Source organism: Sander lucioperca, chromosome 5 (genome assembly GCF_008315115.2).
Source record: "Sander lucioperca isolate FBNREF2018 chromosome 5, SLUC_FBN_1.2, whole genome shotgun sequence".
NCBI classification, from domain to species: domain Eukaryota; kingdom Metazoa; phylum Chordata; class Actinopteri; order Perciformes; family Percidae; genus Sander; species Sander lucioperca.
Genome location: NC_050177.1, coordinates 27,037,822 through 27,063,665, shown reverse-complemented (window position 1 = coordinate 27,063,665; position 25,844 = coordinate 27,037,822). Strand labels below are relative to the sequence as shown.

At 40.7% G+C, this 25,844-nt stretch overlaps 3 protein-coding genes across 3 annotated transcripts; all 3 read left to right on the top strand.

The window, feature by feature from the left end:
- The first annotated feature begins 422 nt into the window (after window positions 1-422).
- Window positions 423-1,416, top strand: LOC116057862 (olfactory receptor 52E8-like). The gene has a single exon (XM_031310449.2). It carries the CDS (start codon window positions 423-425, stop codon window positions 1,368-1,370), a length of 948 nt encoding a protein of 315 aa, XP_031166309.1. The 3' UTR covers window positions 1,371-1,416.
- Window positions 1,417-8,577: 7,161 nt separating this feature from the next.
- On the top strand, window positions 8,578-9,525 carry LOC116057861 (olfactory receptor 52E8-like). The gene has a single exon (XM_031310448.1). The coding sequence runs from the start codon at window positions 8,578-8,580 to the stop codon at window positions 9,523-9,525; it is 948 nt and encodes a 315-aa protein (XP_031166308.1).
- A 2,243-nt stretch (window positions 9,526-11,768) lies between these two features.
- Window positions 11,769-25,381, top strand: LOC116057907 (NACHT, LRR and PYD domains-containing protein 3-like). Its single transcript, XM_036001667.1, has 9 exons — window positions 11,769-11,863; window positions 18,766-19,051; window positions 19,586-21,365; window positions 21,464-21,637; window positions 21,719-21,892; window positions 21,980-22,153; window positions 23,463-23,636; window positions 23,735-23,781; window positions 23,975-25,381. Exons 2-9 carry the CDS (start codon window positions 18,775-18,777, stop codon window positions 24,514-24,516), a joined length of 3,342 nt encoding a protein of 1,113 aa, XP_035857560.1. The 5' UTR covers window positions 11,769-11,863; window positions 18,766-18,774; the 3' UTR covers window positions 24,517-25,381.
- Window positions 25,382-25,844: the final 463 nt, after the last annotated feature.

Here is a 25,844-nt window from a genome sequence, read left to right as displayed (position 1 = left end):
AGCAGACTTAAAAACAATGTCTGAAAAATTATGTAAATGAAATAAGCTGGTTTGGCCATGGAGACATCCAGAACACAGGACCTTCTTCCTGTTTTTACTTTGTTGTTCTCGCCCCCCCAGACACATCTGACCAATAAGAGGACTGAATGTCCTTGCGTGGTTTGTAATGATGCATTTTGGTTGGCTTGGATTTTTCTCCGTGTGAAACGAAATTGAACCAAGGGGGGAAAACGATCCAAGTTTAAGAACTGATTCAGACCAGAGCAAACCAACTATAGGTGTGAAAACACCCTTAGAGTGGTTTTGTGCCACACACACAGGAACACACTTGTGGAGAAGTGAATTAACTATCTAAATGTTTGTCTCTGTTTTCAGGCTGATCAAAGTCAAAACCTGAAGGTGCCTAATAAGAGGAAATAAGGATGGAGAACATCTCTTCACACAAACACTTCATCCTCGACGGCTTCAGCGAACTCGGAGTGCTGAGGCCCATACTCTTCATCCCTTATTTCATAATGTTCGTCGTGTCACTGTCGGCCAACTCCTTGCTGCTGTACGTCGTCATTTCACAGAGAAGCCTCCACTCACCGATGTACATCCTCATCGCCGGCATGGCGTGTGTGGACCTGAGTCTCCCGCTGTTCTTCGTCCCCCACATGCTGCTGAGCTTCCTGTTTGACTGGAGGGGAATCTCTCTGATTGGCTGCCTGATTCAGATGCACTTCATTCATTTGCTAGGAGCTTTTCAGTCGACGTTGCTGCTGTGGATGGCGCTGGACCGCTACTTTGCCATCTGCATGCCACTCTACTATCATGAACGCATGGCGTTAACAAGATTCCTCAAGTTTATCATCCCACTAGTGCTCAGAAATGTGTTCATGGTCTCGCTGTTAGTGAGCCTGGCAGGAAAGTTGTCATTCTGCTTCAGAAACGTGATGAACCACTGTTTCTGTGAGCACATGGCCTTAGTGGAGCTGGCCTGTGGAAGCATCGCCATCAACAACCTGGTTGGGTTGCTGACAGTGTTCCTCATCCCTGTAGCTGACTTTATTGTAATCACTGCCTCTTACATCGCCATATTTAGCTCTGTGCTGAGTTCTGGCAAGTCAGGTATCAAAGCGCTTCATACCTGCGTCACCCACATTGTAGTCATGAGTGTCAGTTTGACCATCATACTGACAGCTTTCCTGTCGTATCGCATCAGAAACGGTCTCCCTGAAGCCATTCGGGTTTTCTTCAGCACCATGTACTTGTTCTTTCCGAGCTGTTTCAACCCGATCATCTACGGCATCAGAACCGCCGAAATAAGACAGCAGATCATGAATACACTGAAGTGCTTTCGCTTTGTCCGAACTGTGACTCATTCTTAAGAATCTATTTCTATTTAAATTATTTCTGGGATGTAAAATGTCTTGACTTTTCCAGACAAAAGTATGCTGAACATGAAATGCTGATATGCCAGTGATCAAAACTATTGTATAACATTGAGTATGTTAATGTAACTAATATTCCACTATTATCCCAAATATGACAATTGTCAAAATGTGATCCAGGTCATGCAAACAGAATATTCAGTTTGGATATTCATAATAAGGCCTTTTTCTGAATATAGCATTTTCAGATTAAGACATGTGGGATATGCCGGTATTATTCAGGTTTTAGAAGCATTCTTTGGACATGCATTTAGAATCTGCATCTCAATCAGTTTTTTTTTTTTTTTTTGCTGTAGCTTGTGACATTTTACGGCCTCTTGCGTGTTCACGGCTTACGGTCAGCTCTGTGTTTTGATATCGTTGTTGCTTTCCTGTCGTATCAGATCAGAAACGGTCTCCCTGCTGCAAGTCGAGTGTTCTTCAGCACCATGTACCTGCTGTTCCCGAGCTGTTTCAACCCGATCATCTACGGCATCAGAACCGCCAAGATCCGACAGCACATTGTGAACACACTGACGTCTTGTCTGAACTGGGACTCATTCTTAAGAAACATTTAAAAATGTAAAGTGACTCTACCATTTGGAAGCCTATTTTCATGACGAAAAAAAGATCAGACGTTAATGGCAAAAATGAAATGAGTCAAATATAATATAACATAATATTTATATTCAACAAAACTGCATGACAATAATGGCGCTACAGAGGGTAATTAATGATATATGTTAAAGAGTAGAAATAACAGCATGTGCCCATTTACAAGACATGAACATTTATGAATCTATGAATTTATGAATTTATGAAGCGTTTCACTAAGTTTATAAGGTGGCGTCCTAACTCTACAACTTGCAAAACTACATAACTCCCACTTTTGGAAGAATGTTTCTGACATGCCGGGGGTGTCTAGGGACGTAGAATCAGTGGGCAATTTTTAAAGCCTCTATTGTGGAGGTGACTGCTTAAAATTAAGGTCACACAGTCATTAGTGCCTGCTGTAGTGGTAACCTAAGTCTCCAAGGGGTTCTCCAGACTTCTCCTGAAGCAGCAGAATGACACAGGGAGGTTTGAGGGGTTAAGGTTTCGGGTTTGCCCTACTAGAAGTAGACCCCGGGCTGAACCATTTCTAAAATATCATTTCACAAATGTAATGAAAAAATGATGAAATGAGGAAAAATTCTATGTGAAAGCCGATAGTTGCAATTGTCATGTCAGACTGCTTTGTTAGCTGTTGACACCAAAGCTGCCTTTCCACCAAGCAGTCACTTGACCAAGATTTTAAAAGAAGGCAGCCCGCAAAACTATGGTGTATTTTACGTACACTACACCATAAATTGATGAAAACAGACGTTCCTCTGTTTGGTTGCCAATGAAAGGATTCAGCAAGTGTCGTGTTGATGATGATGTCACAGCAGTATCACAAGCCATCATTATGGCGATCAGCTGGGAATCCCTACTCTAAGGGGAGTACCATATTTAGCGGCAAACGAAAAGAGAAAAGTGTTGCCCAAAAACGTGCAATTGAGCAGAGCCGAACAACGTTGTGGAAACACAGCAAAAGACCATCTTTTTCAAATAAAGGCCTCCCTACACTGGTAGATTTTGGTCCATTTCAGACTTAAGTTGGCAGTCGTGACAAAACAGTGATCCTGGATTGAATTGAGACAAAGATCCACTGCTTTACTGCTTTGGACCAAAGTCAGCCTGTGTCAAAATTCTAACAGTGTCAAAAATGTTAGGACCTTGGGCACCTGGGTAGCCCACCTGGTAGAGCGGGCGCCCATGTGTAGAGGTTTGCTCCTCGATGCAGCGGCCACGGTTTCGACTCCGACCTGTTGTCCTTTGCTGCATGTCATTCCCCCTCTCTCTCCCCTTTCAGGTCTAGGATGTCCTGTAGAAATGGGGGCCTAGAATGCCCAAAATATAATCTTAAAAACTAAAAAATTTAAGGACCAAATTCTCACAATGTGACTGCTGCTACGACCGACATCTACAAACCAAGCAATGTGAATACAGCATGAAATGACAGTACAGTACTACAGTTGCTGATGAGACATTGTAAGCATTAGGGGTTTTCCAAAATAGTTGACTGTTTGAATATTTGACCATTAAAACTGCTCATTGTAGCAGCACATTATTGTGGAATATCTGTTCAACTGTGGTTTTAACATGGTGCAGAAATAAAGTAGTGGCAATGTATCATTTAGCCATGTTATTACATCAGATATGCAGCAGGGGGCGCTGTGGGTAAACAAGTCATTGAAGTACAAGGCAGTAAAGTAGCGGGACAGTTGTTGCTAACCAGAAGTGCAAAATGAGGATAAACAATGAGGACAGAAGTGACAGCAAGTAACTGTCAGTTTATTACACACAGATGTTGAGTATTTTCTATTTTTGCACTTTCATTACGGCGTGTTTATAAGTGGTGAGTAGGCTAGGATTTGAATTTCTGTTTGCATGTTTATTGCCTATTTTCTGTTTACACTTACCATCTGAGGAAAATGTGTTAATAATCTGTGTCCTTATGACAGCTCATTCCGCTGTGTCAGCCACTATTGATGTTTTTCAATAAAAGAAATCTGGGGACATTCATGTTTATTGCCGAGATTATATTCAACTTTTCATCGACTTTTGGGGAGTAGTCTAAAGTTTAACTAACACTATTCGTGGCCTATAATGCCCTAGTGAGCAGCCATAACTTGTCATCGCTCTTTGATTTTTACACTCAGTCAATTGGCTGCAAGATGATGAGTTGTTGAACTTTGTCTGTGCAGCCAATGGCAGTGTCAGACAGAGGGTATTAAAGTGCTGAGTTGTAGGAAGACGAAGGGATGGATGAAGGAGAGTCAGCACGTGACACATTTACTGACGAACACAGAGAACAAGTAAAAATCAGCTTATTTCTTTTTTACAGAGCTGAACTGTCAGTAGCTCTTCGTGTTTGAGGCCTGAAATCTGATTTTCTTCAAACCAGCAAAACAGTCAGACAGTGATGGGAGGTTATTTCACCTTGTGTTGTTTGACGTGTTCTAAAATAATGTTATTGTCATATATATTCATCAATGTTTGTATGTTGCACTCTTCTAGATAGAGACATCCTTGGAAAACTTCCAAAACAAGAGAACCTGAACTGAGAACAAGTTGAATTCATGCTGAATTCTAACAAGTGACTGTAGGCCTGTTACAGGAACCTCTTTTCTTTCTCTGATGAAGCGGTGTGTTTGTTCTGGGACTCACTGAAGAATCAAACTTCCTCTACACATTGTAATAATTAATAATGCATTTGCTTTTTATGTCACAGAGTTCCAACCCAGTGAAGTCAAGTCAATTGTGTTTGTACAGCTTTAAAATCACACTTTGTTTTAGGTCTTAGCAAACTCTACAGTATACTTTGATCAAAGATTTATTTTACTGTGTGATTACTCAAACATATCTAATCTTTAATCATCTTTTACGGTTCAGCGTTCAACATCCTCAGGTAACTTAAGTTATAAATAGAGATGCTCCAATTCCATTTTTTCCTTCCTAATACCTGAACTTGCGTATCGGCTGATACGGAGTAACAATCCGATAACATTGCGTTACAAAAATAGCTGTAAACTACCAACCCTATATGTTTATGATAAAATTGCTATCGTTGTTGTATGGCCTGGCTCAGCTTAAACTCTTTGTAATATATGAACAATACGTACAAAGGATGTATGCCATAGAACTTTCTTTTATTAACTAGTTTGACAGTCAGTCAAAAGAACATAAACAAACTACTAGTAGATTCTTGTTGTGGCTAAGTTATGTGGTATCGGATCAGTGCATAGACTCGAATACTCACCGATACCAATACCAGCATTTTAGGCTTAGTGTCGGGGCCCTGCCTCAGGCTGTCAGGGTTCTAATTCATAATAATGACCGCCTCACTCTACATTATCCCTTACTTAACGTTTGATTGATGCCAAAAACAAGTGAGTCCTCACAAAGCTGTTTATATTCATACATATTCTGTGTGTCTGTTGCACCAAAACTGTGATATTGCATTTTTTAGAGCCTAAGTCTCAATTTGAATTATATTTTATAATTATTTACTTATTATTTACTTAACCCTAACCCTAAGGCTTTCTTTTTATATAACCCAACCTGAATTTGACTGTGTATCTGATTATGATATGACTTTTCTTATTGCTTTAATCCATATTAATGTTTAATAATAACTGTGTATTTGTTATATATTTACATATTTATATCTTTTATAGCATGCGTTTTAGATTTTATTATTCTTTCCTTTTCGGGGGTTAATTGCCACTTGCAGAGGGGGTCCCACCTAATATGTTTTTACGGGTTTTTTTTAATAAATATTTTAAAGATGCCTTGGTTGTCCATTATAATTTTTGTTCTACTATATATATATTTTAATAATTTTATTGTTTAATTCTCTATTTTTTTAATATTTATTATAATAATAATAATAATAATAATAATAATAATAATAAATATAAAAAATAGAGAATGAAACAATAAAATTATTAAAATATATATATGGTAGAACAAAAATTATAATGGACAACCAAGGCATCTTTAAAATATTTTTTAAAAAAAAACGTAAAAACATATTAGGTGGGACCCCCTCTGCAGGTGGCAATTAAAAGGAAAGAATAATAATTTTTATTAATTATTATTATTATTATTATTGTTATTGTTATTATTATCATTTATTATTACACATTGAATTACTTGCCTCAAGGTTTTAACATGATAATACACATGTCATTGGTTTTATGCAGGACTAACAGTGTGGTTTTATTCTATGATATATTTTAAATTATCGATTGTTATTGACTAATATTTATGGTTATTTATTGTGTGTTTAAGCACTGTTAAACCTCAGCACTTATTAATCATTTTTAATGGTATTTGTACTTTTTAACCTCAAGGGCAAGTAATTCAGACAGTATTCTCGACTTTTTAAATGTTTTTAGGCCTTTTTAATGTTAAATAATATTCCTTTGACATTGGGATAAATGTTTTTATATTGCTACGCCGGGGCTTTTGTTTTCATAATTTAATATATTTTTGTAATTATTTATTTCTTAATCTCCTCAGGAGAGAGACCAGGGCAGGTGTGGAGATGACCTTTTCTTTAAAGTTTTATTCTCCCGCTGTCCGTCCTGTCCAGTGGTTCTTTTAACCAGCTTTTAATATCTTGCTTTCTTTTGAATAGCTTTTATATAACCAAACTTGTTTTTTTAAGGAGGTTTTTAAGTGTTTTATTCACACCAGTGGTCCTGTTGTGCCTGTGCCCCTCACAGTGCCCATCCTGGGCGTTGTGTTTTAACCCAAATCTTAACCCTAACCCTAAACTTAATGATAAATTCACTGCGTACCACAACCGAAAACAGGTCTCCCAATCTACAGTCTAGTTCATAAATAACTTAGGTTTAGTTGTAGTTCAGGTCCTTGTTTTAAAATACCTTTTGAGAGTGACAGCAGGCTCCATTATTTTGGTGAATGAATGAGTGAATAGTGTATTTCGGTTTGCATTGTAACGAACAAAGCATGACAATTTGTGTGAATGTGCAATTGACAAAAACATTATTATACATGTTTACACCACTCCCTTCCACACAATATAACAAAGACAATCACCAACCCAAAACAGGATTGGCTGAAGCCCAAGGTTGACTTTTTCCTATCCTATAAAGATAACTGTAGTGTTCGTCCCCATAGAAAGCACCTCATTTTTAGGGGGCTTTCACACCTGCCTCACTTAGTTGTGTTTACTAGCCTAGAGTTGGTTTTCCCCCTCGATGCAGTTTGTTTGGGCATGTGTGAATGCAGCAATCACACTCGAATGCGCGCCAAAAGCTGACCAAAGAAGCATACCAAGACCACCTTGATGCTTTCAAATCAACTCTGGAGTGGTTTGTTTGTGGTGAGAACTTGATCCGACCTTGAAGTGGTGTAGTTTACGTGATACGCAGGTATACGCAGAAATCTCTAGGATTTCCATATACCCACTTAAAAATGTGCAATGATACACAACAACATAGTTTTGTGACAGAACTTTCACTTATACAAATATTTGTATTCACAAATACGGGGTTGAGTAATGTGACAGCAAACTAAACTAACACTGTAGAACATGCAGAGAGACTTCTCATCTTTCATCGACCCGCTCCTCGCTGAGCACAGTCCGTAGTGTGTGCGTAGTGTGTGCGTAGCGACTGGGCCCAAATGCTCCACCTACACTAACGTCAGTATCCTCCCTTCACCGCACATTTAAGACAAATATAAGTAGCCTATTTTATTTTGTCCTCGTTGCTTTGGGGTCAACTTTTGTGATCCAGGCTCAGGTCCCTGATGTGAAAGCCCCCTTACTGCTTTATATTCCATTATATTTTTTATATATTTGAATGTCATCTGTTTTCCTTCTCATCGGATAAATAAAGGTATTCACACCAAAGATTGGTGAATAAAAGGGTATCAGAAGGCAGGAAATAAAGTCTTTGAAGTTCAAAATAACCCTGGGGGAGGACACCCAGACCTCATACTTTGATTTGCCCCCCCCCTCCCCCCCCAAAAGGCCCATTATGAGCCAGGAAAATAAAAGTGGTACAGTATACCCACTACAATACATTAGACTACATCACTGGCCCTAACTATGTGTACTCCACAAGTCTGAGCTAATGTCTCCTGTAGTCAGTTGTGCTTTGCAATCTTCGATGCGACAGAGCAGCAAACTGTAGCAGCTTCACTGTTTCTCTCACAGAAGTAGACTGCGGTTAAGCTCGCCGTCACTCACATCTCCGTGGTCAAACAAGCCGCTTAAGTTAGAGACAGACACCGGCAGAGCAGAGCGAAGTCTCGCTGAGCAGAGCAGACTTAAAAACAATGTCTGAAAAATTATGTAAATGAAATAAGCTGGTTTGGCCATGGAGACGTCCAGAACACAGGACCTTCTTCCTGTTTTTACTTTGTTGTTCTCGCTGATTCAGACCAGAGCAAACCAACTATAGGTGTGAAAACACCCTTAGAGTGGTTTTGTGCCACACACACAGGAACACACTTATGGAGACGTGAATTAACTATCTAAATGTTTGTCTCTGTTTTCAGGCTGATCAAAGTCAACCCTGAAGGTGGCTATTAAGAGGAAGTAAGGATGGAGAACGTCTCTTCACACAAACACTTCATCCTCGACGGCTTCAGCGAACTCGGAGTGCTGAGGCCCGTCCTCTTCATCCCTTATTTCATAATGTTCGTTGTGTCGCTGTCGGCCAACTCCTTGCTGCTGTACGTCGTCATTTCACAGAGAAGCCTCCACTCACCGATGTACATCCTCATCGCCGGCATGGCGTGTGTGGACCTGAGTCTCCCGCTGTTCTTCGTCCCCCATATGCTGCTGAGCTTCCTGTTTGACTGGAGGGGAATCTCTCTGATTGGCTGCCTGATTCAGATGCACTTCATTCATTTGCTAGGAGCTTTTCAGTCGACGTTGCTGCTGTGGATGGCGCTGGACCGCTACTTTGCCATCTGCATGCCACTCTACTATCATGAACGCATGGCGTTAACAAGATTCCTCAAGTTTATCATCCCACTAGTGCTCAGAAATGTGTTCATGGTCTCGCTTGTAGTGAGCCTGGCAGGAAAGTTGTCATTCTGCTTCAGAAACGTGATGAACCACTGTTTCTGTGAGCACATGGCCTTAGTGGAGCTGGCCTGTGGAAGCATCGCCATCAACAACCTGGTTGGGTTGCTGGCAGTGGTCGTCATCCCTGTAGCTGACTTTATTGTAATCACTGCCTCTTACATCGTCATATTTAGCTCTGTGCTGAGTTCTGGCAAGTCAGGTATCAAAGCGCTTCATACCTGCGTCACCCACATTGTAGTCATGAGTGTCAGTTTGACCATCATACTGACAGCTTTCCTGTCGTATCGCATCAGAAACGGTCTCCCTGAACCCATTCGGATTTTCTTCAGCACCATGTACTTGTTCTTTCCGAGCTGTTTCAACCCGATCATCTACGGCATCAGAACCGCCGAAATAAGACAGCAGATCATGAATACACTGAAGTGCTTTCGCTTTGTCCGAACTGTGACTCATTCTTAAGAATCTATTTCTATTTAAATTATTTCTGGGATGTAAAATGTCTTGACTTTTCCAGACAAAAGTATGCTGAACATGAAATGCTGATATGCCAGTGATCAAAACTATTGTAGAACATTGAGTATGTTAATGTAACTAATATTCCACTATTATTCCAAATATGACAATTGTCAAAATTTGATCCAGGTCATGCAAACAGAATATTCAGTTTGGATTTTCATAATAATGCCTTTTCTGAATATAGCATTGTCAGATAAAGATATGTGGGATATACCAGTATTATTCAGATTTTAGAAGCATTCTTTGGACATGTATACAGTGGATTTAGAATCTGCATCTCAATCAGTTTTTTTTTTTTTTTGCTGTAGTTTGTGACATTTTACGGCCTCTTGCGTGTTTATGGCTTATGGTCAGCTCTGTGTTTTGATATGGTTGTTGTGCACAAACCAACCAGCTGACAGTTTTCAGGGCTGCGGTAGAGATATGGCCAAAAGAAAAGGAGAAACACAGCTACTTTTAACCATTATCAAAGACTTGGATATCAACAGTTTTTTAGATATGCACAACCATTGCTACGGCAACCTTTTAAAGAAGGTGGTTGAAGGAATGAAAGAAGAAGGCTGTGTTCACATGCTCCAACAAGCCTCTGGAAAACTTTTTAAAAAATCCTATTTTGCACGGCTGAATATATACAGGAATATTTTTGGAACATTAACTTTCCTTAGGCACGTAAACAGCTTAGTCAGAATATTGTCTTTTTAAGAATAAGAGCAAAAATATGTGCTTGTAAACATAGTCAGTGTATGTCATAGAAATCTACAAAGTTGGCTGGTGGATTCAGACCCATGACCTTTGTGTTATGAGGCGACTTCAGGCCTCTAACAATTGTGGTTGGATGTTTTGCACGTTGGCGCTCCCGTGTGGCGGTAGCAGAATATGTTCAAGTTATCGAAAGTTTGAAGGAAATTATGTAAAGTGAAATCAGTGAATTAAAGTTGTCTTTCAAGCCTGTGTGTAGAGTACTATTGAATGAACAAATTTCAAAACAAGAAATAGAGAACTTTGTAAACATTATTCATTAAGTGTTTTCAGATATTTAAAGTAAAGTGTGAAGGTTCGCTCTTGATCTTAAAAGAAAACTATGTTTTCAACACAGCAGAGTTTGATTTTGTGTTGAGAATTTTGTTTTTGTCAACCTATACTTTTGGTTGTTAACTTTAAAGGGCGTTAAAGTATGACTAAAACAAATTACAAATCAAATTGTGTAAGTATAGTGAGTCCTCTTTACATCCAGACAATGGACAACATTACATTCCTAAGTACAGGTCATCTGTTGTGGCATCACACCCAGAGGGAAATGCTCGATACATGAATAAGAACTGTGGACATACTAAAATAAAGGAGGAAGACTAAAGCCTAATGCAATTAATAAATTAATATCAGTAGTACGTGCTGTAGGAACAACCTAAATAAACACTTTATTATTATTAAATCACTTGAACCCTTACTTTATGATACCAATCAAACAGATGAGTCTTTTTTTCAGTTTTCACAGAATCAAATGTAACAGATTCAGAACAGTTACCTTGTTGGTTAGTATTTTCCCAAAAGGAACATATGTTAAACTTTAAACTTTAACTTATGTTAAAACACTTACCGGAAATGACTAGCGGTCGGCTCGGCTCGCCGCCTCTCAAAATCTGACGAAAATCTTTTAAACTGACCTTTGTTGATCAAAAAACAGACAGATTCAGCAACTGCACGGCCTATTTCTCTCTTAAAATGTTTTCAGAAACACATTTCGGTGAACTATTTTCATAAAATACGAGATCATATTCTGAACGAGCCGCCATTATGCTCAGTTGTGAAATCTGGGAGAAGCCAGACCCACGTGATGCGTTCGTCCAATCAGCTGCCGGTCGACATACCTGGTCCCTCCCCTTTCCGCTTTGTAGTCAAGCTGGCGTTTAGTGCGTGTAGGGTCCATCGTTCCACACAGAACTTTTTGACCGTTTTTAGGGGGTCATCCGGGTACTTTCAGTGCACTGACTTTTTGCGTTATCTACACTATATACTTAAAACTAAGTGTTTGAAGTGTGACAGTAGGAGGTTTGAGACACAGTCATAGAGTTTATAATTATTATTCTAACAGCTGCTCCATTTAGTAGCAAACACATCACTAAATATTTGGAAAAGAGCTCTCAGATACAGGAAGGAATGGCAGAAATGTTACACGCTTCCTCCCTACTTCCTGCTCTGTGTGTGAGTGTGTGTCAGCCACTTTTTACTTTCACTTCCTCCCGCGTTGTGACACAGATGTCTCCTCCAGGTTAAACTTTTGGTAAGTGACACTATTCAGCTGAGTTTCATCAAACTGTAAAAATGTGTTTCAGTGTTGAAGAGTTTAGCTCTGTGCTTACAGTTAGCACACTGTGTTCAGGATCACCGGCTGCACAAACAACAGGAGCTAACACTGCTAACCGTTATAGAGCTGATTTAGTACACAACTCAAATATAGCTCTGCTGACAAGTACTTGAGTATTATGAGCTAAATGTACTTAAAGTATTAAAGTAAAAGTACACAGGTATTATCAGTTCTCCTTTGCTGGTTTCTGAAATGACCCATTCTGCTTAATAATTCATAATATTATAATATCTCTTTCCTGTTTGTACTTTACTGTTGTTGGGGTTGTGTTAAGTTACTGCGGATGATAACCGAATATTCCTGATTATGCAGCTTTACAATACAAGCTTTTGAATAACAAAATAACAAGGGACCTTTATTGTGAAGGATTTATGAAAAATGAAAAGTGTACAGTATATCATGGGAACTTTGTCAGTGGCTAGTGTTCGATAAAAACGAGTCTGGAGCTGAGGGTTGTGGGGGTTCTCCCCCAGGAAATTGTGAATGTCAAACACTTCAGTTCCTGCCTCTGATAGATTTTGATGCACCAATTACAACCCGTTCTCATTCCGAACTCGTAAAATAAGGACGTTTGGACAGTGGCTGTCAGCGTCTGATGTGACGAAAAAGGCGTCTTTCAGCGTATTTGTGTAACGCACTGGGGAGAGCAGCAGTTAGATAGGATTTAGCGAGTAGTATGTAAGGCCAAATTTCCACGCAAGGAGGTTGGTTGGGGTGGTGGATGGGTCAAACAAACACAGGACTTTCACCCAGGAGAGCGGGGTTCGCATCCCGCTTGTCACGCTTGCTATAGTCGCTTTTTATTTTCCTCCCGCGTGTCACAGAACTGTACGCCCACCCACGACCTTTTCCTTAACATAACTGCGTCAAAAGGGACGGCAATAGTCCCGACCAAGCGCGTTTACTTATAGCACTAAAGGGACGGCAATAGTCCCAACCAAGCGCGTTTACTTATAGCACTAAAGGGACGGCAATAGTCCCGACCAAGCGTGGTTACTTATAGCGCTAAAGGAGACTTTTAGCGTCAATAAGAACGACAAAGGCACCTGACCAAGCGTCCGTATTTTACGAGATGAGTGTGAGAACCTGTTGCCAATTATTAGAGTTGAGCCGGATACTCGGCTGAAACGAGTATCCGGTACAGATAAAGCACTTTTGCCGATTACGAGTATTATACGAGTAATACGAGTCAGTATCTGTGCTCGGATTGAATAAAAATCCTCATTGGGAGCTGACTGTGTCTGCGTTCTGTGATAGGCTAGTCGTCACAGTGCCCCTCCCCTACACACATACAGATTGTGTTGCTGTGTCCCGCTCTGCTCACTCACACAGAACAACTCTCTCTGTCTCTGTCTCTCCCTCAGTCACTCAGGTTCGCAGGTCTTTTCCGTTAACGTTTAGGGTTTTTTCAGCTTCAGGTTTGTTTTTTACTTCGGTTTGTAGTACTTACTTATTAACCAGTAGAGTTCTGGTAAACGTGGGGTTTGTCCAGATGTGGTGCTTGGTAGAATGCGACTCGCGTTCTACCAAAAAAAAACAAAAATCACACTGATCATAAAAAAATTAAAAGTTAAAAAAATAAAGTTATGTTGAGTATGAAAACTCTTGTTCATTACATTTTACTTCATAATTGCAACCTCATGTGTTTTATTCATTGTTCTTGTTCTGTATATAGTTTGTTTGTTATCGTGATCAAAACCATTGATCTGAAGCTCAATGCTGATGCTGTCATGTAAATAGTTTTCTAATCAGCAATAAATATAACAATTTCTGATCAACCCATATCAATTGCATGCTTAAAATAACATACCGGTTAAAGCCCCGCCCATTTCAAGACAAACCGACCAACTTCCGGGTTAAATCCTGCCCACTTCCGGGTCAGGCCCCGCCCAGTCCGAGTACAGATACAGATACAGATAATTCATATGGTTAACAGATACAGATACAGCTGTACTCACTCATCCCTACCAATTATGTCTGAAATGTATTTATTGCTATAAAGAAAAACATAGGTGACAGTTGAAAAATTAAAAACATAATGGAATATACTGCATTCAAGCATTCTGTATTGCTTTCAGATATTTATTCTCCTAAAGATCAACTTTTGGGGGACACTTTATTTGAAGGGGTGTGCATAAGACTGACATGACACCTGTCATGTCACGAAGGACTCTTTATAAATGTTGACTGTTGCCATTTAGATAGAGATGTTTGTGTTATGACATCTTGACATTAACCTAGACAACATGACCTCATAAATATGTCATGGCATGCCTAATTATCAAACTTTAAAAAAAAAACATTAGCTTTATGTTTTAACATTAAAGTGTCACAAGCAGTTGGTTTTTAGATTGGCTGTCATGATACAATTACAATTGCATCACAACTACTTTTCCTTGACCTCAAGTAAAGTGGAACCATTTTGACTTTTGTCATTGAGATCAGTGTCTCCCTTCAGGCTTTTTTAGTCTCTCGTCCTTTTCCCTCTTACTCTCTCTCCCTTTGTCTGCTCCCTCCCCGTTTCTGAACCTGACCCATCTCCCCCCATATGAACTGCCCAAGAGTCTCTCACATGTTAGTTCTGCACAGTCGCTACACCTCCCTCTCCCTTCCGAGGCGAGTTGACCTCACTCAGGCTGTAAGCCGTCTACAATCAGTCCTGTAATTGACTGACATTTTCAGGACTAGTAATGACGTCGGGTGCATCTGGGAGTCCTCCATAAGCCAGCTCCAGCACTCTTGTCAGTTCCCTGCCGAACATCAATGCAGGAGTACAGCTGGAGGATTTTTGGATTGCACTGTGGCACACCATCAGAATGAAGGTTATCTGTAGGTCTCAATCACTCTGGTCCAGGCAGTGGTGAGGGCTAGCTGGGCACTCAAGGTCTGCATGAACCGTTCAACTAATCCATTGCTTTGTGGGTGAACCAGGGTGGTCCTGGATTCTGGATGCCTAGCAGGTTACACATCAGCGACTGAAAATGCCTTGCACAATGAGCTCAGTCACGGGCGTTGCCTCATGAAGGGGGTACGCTTTGGGTCACTTCATAAAGTAGTTAATTGCGACCAGCACATTCTGGTTCCCTGTACTGGTACTGGCCCCAGCACATCAACTGCCACTCTGTCCATGCGTGACCCTACACAGTGCTGTAGTAAAGGTGCACGCAGTCTGGATTAGGGATCGACCGATATGGATTTTTTAGTGCCAATGCCGATACCGATTGAGCCGATATTTGGAGCCGATACTACTTTTGCTCCCTCAATTTACATCATAAAAATGTAAACCTTGCCGCAATGGATTTGTTTTCGGAATCTGCTCTGCCATTTCTTTAACAAGAATAAACAAAAACACAGATCAGTGTCAATTCTGCAATCATCTTACATTCATATCACACAAATGATGTGTGCAATGTGCATCATATGGATGGGTGCACTGCATATGGTTAACTGTGCAAGGATAAAAGGCTTTAATCAACATCTACAACAAAGCCTTGATGATGCATTGCTTGCTGACATATTATAAGACAGATATAATCAGGTCATGACAAAATGTCCTTTGTCAACACATTTAAATAATTTAAGAAAACAATAAACCTCAAAAGTAGCCATTGAAATAAAGTGCTTGATTTGTAATTTAAGACTGCCATGGTTTCAATTTTTCTACATAAAATAAAATGAGCATGTCTAATATGCTGCCTAATATTCAAAGACAACACACTAGTAGGTCTAAACGAAAATGTAAAAGAAGCTGCCAGATTTGTCAACCACAGAACACAAATCAGCAGAGGAAAATAACGTGATGTCAGATGCACATTAAGCAACAAATTGTTCAAGTTTCTGTTCTAAACTGCATCAACTTTAAAAGTTACAATGATTCAACCATGTATAAAACATATCTCTCAAAGTTTTAAAAGCTCTTCTTCAGGTGGCGCAGTACTCTCATATATCGCTGTGATGCGTGTGAACAACTTAGCTATTTGCAGCTCCCTAAATACAATGGCAAGCAGTTTTATAGACGAGGCATTCACATTTTCCATTTGGACCCACAAACATGCTTAGCTATAGTTGCAAGCACATATAGAGCAACGTGTTTCCACTTTCAAAGTGTATGGTAATATTTCAGCTAAGTCAAACAGTTAAAAGATGCTTTGAAAGTTTAAAACTTACTTACCACTCTGCTAGTGGGGGAGGGGTAGTGCATGGTCTGCACGTGAACTGCAGCCTCTCTACCATAGAGGTGTTGAAATTAATCAAATAATCGATGCATCGGGATGCGAACATGGACGATGTTGCATCGATGCAGTGGCCCACCATAATCGATTATAACGCAATGACGTCGCGCGTTAATTTTCCGGCCGCGGCATAAACATTCAAATGAAAAATAACATTCTCAGTAGCCTAACCCGTTTCACACACACACACACACACATACAGACAGCGACAGGCAGACATGCACACAGACAGACAGACAGTTTTAGTTTTTTTCTCTCGGTGTGTGGGTGGGTGGGTGGGTGTGTGGTAACACAGTGGTTTTAATAGGGTTTGAGTAGGTTTTACATTGAAACTGCTGTAAGGAGGAATCATTTTGTGTAGCTGGAGTGTTTTAAGTGGAAACTGATAGAGAAATGGGTAAAGGGGTAGTTGTGTGTAATATCATTTGAAGAAATATTGCAGTTAGCATATTTGAAGGGTGTGATTTGTGTTATGTTTTTTTTGTTATTCAATCTAACGGCTAAATATTATTTGTACATTTAAGTTATTGTTCAGTAAACAATACCTTTTTTGTTAAAGAGTTGTCTGGGGTCAGTTATTCCAATACAGCACAATAGATTTGCTGGTTAAAAGTAGGGTGGTATATGACTAATCCAAAATCGGTAAACCTTCGTGGTAGCTACCTTAAAGAAATCATCATTCCAGTCTAAAGTTACTTATTGCAGCTTGGGCATTGCACTTGACAATGCAAGTTTGTCAAGTCAAATATCCTATATGGCATTAATAGAAAAATGTTTTTGACGCATCGTGATGCATTGTGATGCATCGAGATATTGAATCGACTCGCTGACCTGATAATCGTAATCGAATCGGGAGATCAGTGAAGATTCACACCTCTACTAGCAACACAGAGCTGCTTGTGTGGACGCCTGTCTGTAAATAATGCCAGGAAAAATCTGCGAATGCAGCAGACGCAAAACGCAACCGTTTCCGGTATATCAGCCGGCCAATAAATCGGTCGAACACTAGTCTGGATCGACAAAAATACATAGTCAAGAGTCTTGAGAGGAGACCTTCACTGTTTTGTCATTCAGGGATCTGAAATGGACATGCAGCTGCAATTCCCATCCTTTCTAGGAGCTATAACGACTGATGACAACCATGGACTTGATGGCTTGATTATGCCACTAGCCATCATCACTTGTAGCATCTGGTTTACAGCAGCTTGGCGGGCATAGGTAAGTTGCCTAGGCTGCTGGCGGATTGGCTGTGCATGCCCAGTATTGATGAGTGCTGAACCAAATGCATAAGACTCACATCATTGGGGTCGGTGGAAAAACTGTGTCAATTCTCATGCAGGAGGTTTCACTTGCACGTCAAGTCGTGATATTGCGATATCGATTATGAATATTGCGATATCGATATTACTTTCAATATTTTTAAACATATGTAAAATTACAAAAGTTACAGGAAAACACATCAAAATAGATTCATAACAAATTAAACAAGTTTTCTTACAAAACAAGGTTTATTTCAACTGACTGTCATATTGGACTAGTACAACATGAATAAATAAATAAATAAATAACGACCATGTCAGAACAGAACAGGACATGTTTTACTGGTTGTACAGTATAAAATATATAAATGATGACCATGTCTACAGACCAGGACATGTTCTACTGGTTGGACAATATATAATATATAAATAAAGACCATGTCTACAGAACAGGACATGTTTTACTGGTTGTGCAGTATAAAATATATAAATAAGGACCATGTCTACAGAACAGGACATGTTTTACTGGTTGTACCGTATAAAATATATAAATAACGACCATATCTACAGAACAGGACATGTTTTACTGGTTGGACAGTATAAAATAATCAAAGAGAACAGGACACAACTTTTATTTCTCTTCCCTGATTCATTCCATTTTGTTGTCTATCTATTTCTTCACTTACACTGTCACTCTGTCGAAATATGCACACATATGGAACGATCCATAGGGTTTGTCACGAAGTGGACCCGTGCACTAACGTGCTAACATGTGCAAGTGGCACGGTAACTGGCCAATGAAACATGATCATTATAGCGTTTCAAATGGGCTCTAAATCGAACACAACTAAGCCACACAGCCAATGGACGGGACACAGCGCGCCACAAGATAAACAAAATATTGCATACTTATTGCAACACTTTCGATATATTGTGATAACGATATTGAGTCAATATATCTTGCACCCCTACCCTGAGTCGAGCAGGGCATTGACCATTAACCAAATGGTGGGCTGATAGGCTTGTGTCTTAGAGAGTGTTGACACCTATCTGGGATGTTGGTTGTAACTTTCTACAAGGATGTCTTTCACTACCAGGGCTTTCTCTAGAACCCCCCCCGTAGTGCAACTTAATAAGAGAGCTTATCTGGACTCTTGGGTAATTTATGCATGCTCTTGAATTATTAATCTGTGTGCACAGATTTCCACATCAATGTTTTTTCTACTTCTACTATGTAGACATGTCATAACTCAATCTACAAAACTGGTCTGTTTTGATAATTCTATAAGGTGACTATGTTCTTTTGATATATTTTGGATCTTTGCAGGGACAAAAGATGGCAACGCCTCAAGAGGTCGTCTTAAGAACTTTAGAAGACTTGGGAGCTGAGGATTTTCAAACATTTCAGTGGTACCTACAGCTGAATGGGGGCCTTGAAGGCTTCCCAGCAATCGCAAAGAGCAAACTGGAGAATGTAAACAGGGTGAAGACAGTGGACCTGATGTTCTCAACCTACAGTATGAACACCATTAAAGTGACCAAAATAGTTTTAGTGAAGATCAATCGAAATGATCTAGTGGAGAATTTATCAAACACCATCTCAGAACCTGCAGGTGAGTCATAATCAATATGAATTTAAAATAATGGATGTAACAAACTTGTATATCACAAAGTCTTCAACAAATATTAGCTTTGTAGCCAATGTCTCCACAAAGATAGACACATACAGTATGTTGTGCTGACAACAGTATAACAGTATAAGCTACCAAAGAAAACATCCACCAGAGAGAAAGGTGTCTCTGAGAACAAAAGTTGATAAAACAAAGTCAGACAATCCTGTGTTGTTGCCTCTGCTGGTTAAAATGCAAAGTTTTAAAAGTGCAGTGCACACACTAATTACATATAATAATTACATCTGTAGTTAAGTCATAGACCTGGTTTCTTTACACACCACAGAGTTCATGGGTGCATGACTTAGATGCACAACATATCAGTTGTTGTAGAGGAATATTAAGTAATTTTACAATAGTTAATCTATTCAGGACATGGTCGTCAAATGAGTAGACTAGATTTCATGAATACAGAAATGTGCACATTCACATTCACCAGAACAACGCCTCATTGATTTCATTGTTTTATTCATTTAGATATTCTTGCTGCATGCCAGCGAAACGTCAAATCCAAGTCACAAAAGAAGTTCCAGTGTGTGCTTGAGGGGATTGCTAAAGCTGGAAACAAAACCCTTCTGAATAAGATCTTCACAAAGATCCACATAACAAAGGGGGGGACCGCAGAAGTCAATGATGAACATGAGGTCAGACAGATTGAAACAGCTTCCTGGAGACCAGACAGACCGGAAACAACAATCGGATGTGAAGACATCTTAAAAACCCCACCTGGAAGAGATGAACCAATCAGAACAGTGATGACTATGGGAGTGGCTGGCATTGGGAAAACCGTCTTAACGCAGAAGTTCACTTTGGACTGGGCTGAAGGCAAAGCCAACCAGGACATCCAGTTCACATTTACATTCACTTTCAGGGAGCTGAATGGGCTGATAAAGAAAAAGTTCAGCTTGGTGGAACTTGTTCATCGCTTCTTTAGTGAAACCAAAGAAGCAGGAATCTGCAGGTTTGAAGAGTTCCAGGTTGTGTTCATCTTTGATGGACTGGATGAGTGCCGACTTCCTCTGAATTTCCACAACACTGAGATCCTGACTGATGTTACAGAGTCCACCTCAGTGGATGTGCTGCTGACAAACCTCATCAGGGGTGAACTGCTTCCCTCTGCTCGCCTCTGGATAACCACACGGCCTGCAGCAGCCAGTCAGATCCCTCCTGAGTGTGTTGACATGGTGACAGAGGTCAGAGGGTTCACTGACCCACAGAAGGAGGAGTACTTCAGGAAGAGATTCACAGATAAGGATCAGGCCAGCAGAGTAATCTCCCACATCACATCTCCTGCATCACGAAGCCTCCACATCATGTGCCACATCCCAGTCTTCTGCTGGATCACTGCTACAGTTCTGGAGAAGGTGTTGGAACCCAGAGAGGGAGGAGAGCTGCCCAAGACCCTGACTGAGATGTACATCCACTTCCTAGTGGTTCAGTCCAAACGGAAGAATGTAAAGTATGATGGAGGAACCGAGACAGATCCACACTGGAGTCGAGAGAGCAGGAAGATGATTGAGTGTCTGGGAAAACTGGCTTTTGAGCAGCTGCAGAAAGGCCACCTGATCTTCTATGAATCAGACCTGACAGAGTGTGGCATTGATATCACAGAAGCCTCAGTGTACTCAGGAGTGTTCACACAGATCTTTAAAGAGGAGAGAGGACTGTACCAGGACAAGGTGTTCTGCTTCATCCATCTGAGTGTTCAGGAGTTTCTGGCTGCTCTTCATGTCCATCTGACATTCACCAACTCTGGAGTCAACCTGCTTGCAGAAGCAGAATCATCCATTTGGTTTCAACAAGATTTCTACCCAAATGCTGTGGACAAGGCCTTACGGAGTCCAAATGGACACCTAGACTTGTTCCTCCGCTTCCTCCTGGGTCTTTCACTGGAGACTAATCAAACTCTACTGCGAGGTATGATGACACAGACACGAAGTAGCTCCTGGACCAATTGGAAAACAGTTGAGTACATCAAGAAGAAGATTAATGAGGATCTGTCTGCAGAGAGAAGCATCAATCTGTTCCACTGTCTGAATGAACTGAATGATCGTTCTCTAGTGGAGGAGATCCAACAGTCCCTGATTTCAGGAAGTCTCTCCACAGGTAAACTATCTCCTGCTCAGTGGTCAGCTCTGGTCTTCATCTTACTGTCATCACAAAACGACCTGGACGTGTTTGACCTGAAGAAATACTTTGCTTCAGAGGAGGCTCTTCTTAGGCTGCTGCCAGTGGTCAAAGCCTCCAACAAAGCTCTGTATGTGCACACACAACTATCCAGATTAAATGCACTTTTTCTATATTCAGAAAAAAAACTCGCAATGGTGATCTTGTGTTGTGTTGATTGCTCTTCAGACTGAGTGGCTGTAACCTGTCAGAGAGAAGCTGTGAAGCTCTGTCCTCAGTTCTCAGCTCCCAGTCCTCTAGTCTGAGAGAGCTGGACCTGAGTAACAACAACCTGAAGGATTTAGGAGGGAAGCTGGTGTCTGCTGGACTGAAAAGTCCACGCTGCAGACTGGAAACTCTAAGGTTAGTGTTTAAGTGTGATAAAAGATGACCATCTGAGTTATTATTTTCTTCATATGTTAACTATTGAACTTTTTATTTCAGACTGAGTGGCTGTAACCTGTCAAAGAGAAGCTGTGAAGCTCTGTCCTTAGTTCTCAGCTCCCAGTCCTCTAGTCTGAGAGAGCTGGTCCTGAGTAACAACGACCTGAAGGATTCAGGAGTGAAGATGGTGTCTTGTGGCCTGAAGAGTCCACATTGCAGACTGCAAACTCTCAGGTTGGGGTTTAGCCATTTGAAAGTTATGGCCCTGTGAAGCCGCTATTTTCATCATATGTAAATTATTGGATGGACTTTTTATTTCAGACTGAGTGACTGTAACCTGTCAGAGAGAAGCTGTGAAGTTCTGTCCTCAGTTTTAAGATCCAGGTCCTCTAGTCTGAGAGAGCTGGTCCTGAGTAACAACGACCTGAAGGATTCAGGAGTGAAGATGGTGTCTTGTGGTCTGAAGAGTCCACACTGCAGACTGGAAACTCTCAGGTTGGTGTTCATCTGTTTTATGAGCTGTCATTTTCTTCATTTATTAAATATTGAATGGACATTTTATTGAATCCTTTTAGGTTCAGTAACAGTAACCTCTCACCCCTATTTTCCACCGGGCGCATCTGAGCTGAGTTCCAAAGGTGTTGTGACCCCCACGAGCAAAAGCTGCCATTCAAGTCAATGCTTAATGTACCAGCCACGCTACGGGGCATCCCAGAAGCGTGCGTGAAGTGGCTCCGCTAAAGATACGCGCCAGGTCTATTTTCAAGTTAGCCGCGGACCATTCAGACAGCCAGGCAGGAAGTGAAACAGCAATGCATCCAGTCAATTTACTAAACACCTCCCCCCAATATCGTTTGTCTCCTACAACACCACGGATGAGGAGAGATTCATCTTGGAGGTTGAAAAACATAATACGACATCACACAACATTAACTTTCGAACCAGTTTTAATAGTCTTTTCACCGGGTAAATGCTCTGAAAAGTAGTCCTGTATGACAATTAGCCAACCACCAGCACGTGTATTCTCGATCTAAAAATGTGTATATGTAATTGTCAAGTACTTCTATATGCCATCTAGTGCCAATACATTTAAAACTCAGAACTCCCAGTAACACAAATTTAACTCCATAATCAGTTCTCATACCAGACAAGCACTTGGTGAGTCTCCTTTTTGACTATTTCTTTTAATGAGGGTTTACCCCTTGAACATGTGACTTATTTCAAATACTTTGAGTTGATCCACTGCTTTCCTTTAAAAAAATATATTGAGAGCACCGTCAACAAATTAAGAAGTAATCTGGGTATACTGAATAATGAGATCCTTGATGTGCATGTAAGTTGTATGTGATTGTGTCTGTTTTATTGTTTGTTTGATGTTGGAGTCCCTTGAATGAGATGGTTTATCTCAAGGGGCTATGCTTTAATACAATTTCAAACTTTTAAACTGGGTTTAACCCTTGCGTTGACTTCGAGTCACATTGACCCGTTTTTAATTTTTGTTTTATATAAGGAAATATGGGACGTAGAAATAAGCGCTAAAAATATGTAGAAGAAAAATGTAACAATTTCTAACATTGGAAAGCTGAAAAGCAAAAACAAAACGTCGAAAAAAGCTGTCCCTGAGCCTAGTGCTCATGACCGTCTGCGGGACGGCAGCAAGCAGAGCAGTTTGGGGTAACCTGTGGATTTGTGTCTCTGATTATCCCGTTGGCCTTCTTCTTGCATTGCTGGTTGTATAGGTCCCCCATTTTTAAGCAGTGGATGAAAATGAACGTCTAATATGACAGTGCGTGTGCGTGTTCAGTCTGTCAGGCTGTCTGGTCAAAGAGGAAAGCTGTACTTCTCTGGTCTCAGCTCTAAGCTCCAACCCCTCCCATCTGAGGGAGCTGGACCTGAGCTACAATCATCCAGGAGACTCAGGAGTAAAGCTGTTGTCTGCTAGACTGGAGGATCCAAACTGGAGACTGGACACTCTCAGGTATGGACAGACAGTTACTGAGAAACTGTGGTTAAATTTCAATGGAGTATCTGAGTGAAGGTGTGTGAAGTTAATTGTGACTTTGTTTCTTCCTGCAGGGTGGACCCTAGTGGACCACAGTGGTTGAAACCAGGTCTGAGGAAGTGTGAGTGTGTTCAAACTTTAATTCCTATGAACTCAGCTGCATGTTATATTAGATTTCTACATTTCGTTGACTGATGTACATACATACATGTTTTAGAAAGCAGATGGTTCAGAGCTACTTTGTGCTGCAGTGGAAGCTGATTATCAGCAGATGATAACCATGCAGCTGTATTGTTTCTTGTTCTCTCCATCAGATGTCTGTGAACTGGAACTGGATACAAACACAGTGAACAGATACCTCAAACTGTCTGACAACAACAGGAAAGTGACACGTGTGAGAGAGGATCAGTCATATCCTGATCATCCAGACAGATTTGACTGGTGGTCTCAGCTGCTGTGTAGAGATGGTCTGACTGGTCGCTGTTACTGGGAGGTCGAATGCAGAGGACTGTTTTTTGTATCAGTGAGTTACAGAGGAATCAGAAAGAGAGGAGACAGTAAAGACTGTTTGTTTGGAGGGAATGATCAGTCCTGGTGTTTGGACCGCTCAGATAGTGGATACTTTGTCTGGCACCATAACAAAGAAAAATACATCCCCTCCTCCTCCTCCTCTGTCTCTGGTAGAGTAGCAGTGTATGTGGACTGTCCTGCTGGCATTCTGTCCTTCTACATAGTCTCCTCTGACACACTGATCCACATCTACACCTTCAACACCACATTCACTGAACCTCTTTATCCTGGGTTTGGTGTCTGGAAACCTGGTTCCTCTGTGACTCTGTGTCCTCTGCAGGAATGAGAGTCTCTCCTGTGGACAGAGACACTGACTGAGCATCAACTGCTGAAATCAAAGTTCAGTCTGTTTACCATCACACACACTCTGCACTGAGAAGCACATCTCAGACTCAAACACAAAACATTCATTTGTCTGAGCAACATTTTTAAACTATATTTTGTGATGTTTAATCAAATCTTTACTTTCCATCTTGAGGTCAATCTTTTTTTTTATTTGATCACTTGTATGATTTCTGTAATCAGTTGACTCTCTTTACTGAGTTTCAACACATTTCAGTCAGGAGAGACTTCGTTACAGATATGCAAAGATTAATTGTACATAATATGAAATGTACAGTCTTTGGAGATTAGACTCCATCGTTTTAAAATAATTTTTGAAAGGGGTAGAGAAGCCAAGACATATTCCCCCTGATGGAGTCTAGACACTGGTGGCGGCAGCGAAGGAGCCCGAAGACCAGACCAAAGGAGTCGACGGAGCGTTCTGCTGGAGGAAGACCCAGGGAGCCGCGTGTGATTGTGACTGGAGGTGGAAGGGGAGGAGGAAGGTTGCACGCTTTGCCTGAAATGACAGCTGACAGCAGCAGAGAGAGAAACAGATTTAAAGCAGGGATGTCATGCTGTGATTGGATCATGAATTTCGTGGCCAATTCTGGTTGGTTTACTGAAAAGTGAACGCCTTCTAAACAGCTGAATAGGTTTAGTAAGAAAGAGCGGTGATTGAAGTTATTAGAAGTCTTCCTGAAAGAATTTGCGCTGAGCTTCATTAGACATCATCAGGATTCAGCCTGAAGTGTTTCTCCTCCCTCCATTGTCGCAGTGTCCTCAGGTTTAGAGGACAAGCAGCTCCTGTGATGCTGGTAGGGAGGATGTGTGTTGAAAGATCCATCCATCCATCTTCTTCCGCTTATCCGGTAACGGATAAGCGGAAGAAGATGGATGGATGGATGGATGTGTTGAAAGAGCTTTGCTAAATGTTAATTCCAGCATGTTATAGGCTGCATTATTGTGACCTTCACACTGAAACAGGAAGATGTTTCTGTTTAAATCTGCAGATATTTTGATGCTAAGCTTGCAAGTTTTTTTTTTTACCATGTAGGAACATTAGTATCAGTATTGTTGTGGAAATATTAGTATCAGTATTGTTGTGGAAATATTAGTATCAGTATTGCTTGACATTTAAGTTGGTGTGCTTATTGCATTAATTGTGTGCAGTCATAGAGGAAGTGGTTACAAGTTCCAGGTGGGGCACACTTGCATCCCCTGTACAAGGATTAGACTCTGATGCACAGAGTTAGCTTAAGCTTTCACTTATAGTTTATACCACATATAGTG